General features: G+C 60.6%; 1 protein-coding gene across 1 annotated transcript in view; it reads right to left on the minus strand.

Annotated features, from left to right (window-relative positions):
- Nucleotides 1-306: 306 nt before the first annotated feature.
- The window catches only part of LOC104624911 (nucleolar transcription factor 1-like), a gene marked incomplete at both ends in the record, with an annotated part of 3,150 nt that continues 2,875 nt past the window's right edge, over nucleotides 307-581 (minus strand). The window contains one exon of the mRNA XM_010292395.1: nucleotides 307-436. Within this exon, the coding sequence (XP_010290697.1) occupies nucleotides 307-436 (130 nt within the window). The remainder of the gene's footprint in view (nucleotides 437-581) is intronic.

Below are 581 nucleotides of genomic sequence, written 5' to 3' on the forward strand. Positions count from 1 at the left end.
GGGAAAGGGGTGCGTGCGAGTGCGGGGCATGGCCAGAGGTGGGTGTCTGCGCTGGAAATCTTTCCTGCCCTGACTCAGGCTGTGGTCACCCCTTCGACTGCAGGCAAAAAGCGGGGTCTGTATCCCCGAGCCTCTTCCAGATGTGCAGAGCCCCTTCTTACCTCCGTCCAGACTGCTGGGAGCTTCTAGCGGCGTCTTCCATCCCGTCCCCCCCCTAAAAATGCTTCTCTCGTTTCCCCCTCCTCTCCCCCCAGCAGCGGGGTACGGGACCCCTCGACACTCACGCTCACACGCACTCCCACCCACCGTACTCACATCTGGACGCACTTTCAAGTAGATCTTCTTCTCATGGTTGTACCACAGCTGCTGGGGGGTCTTGGGTTTTTCGGGGACATCGGACTTCTTGGCATTCTGGATGAGATCCGGGTGATCTTCCCTTTACCCAGCAGGGAAGGGAGAGCGTTACGGAGGTTGCAGGTGGAAGGAGAGCACCCCCTAAACTTCCCCGTTTAAGGGGTAACCGTCACTGCAGGGCTGAGCTTCCACGGGCTCAGATACTGAGCCGGGGGGGGGGGGGGGCC

This window comes from Phaethon lepturus, unplaced genomic scaffold (assembly GCF_000687285.1).
Source record: "Phaethon lepturus isolate BGI_N335 unplaced genomic scaffold, ASM68728v1 scaffold38758, whole genome shotgun sequence".
In the NCBI taxonomy this organism is placed as follows: Eukaryota; Metazoa; Chordata; class Aves; order Phaethontiformes; family Phaethontidae; genus Phaethon; species Phaethon lepturus.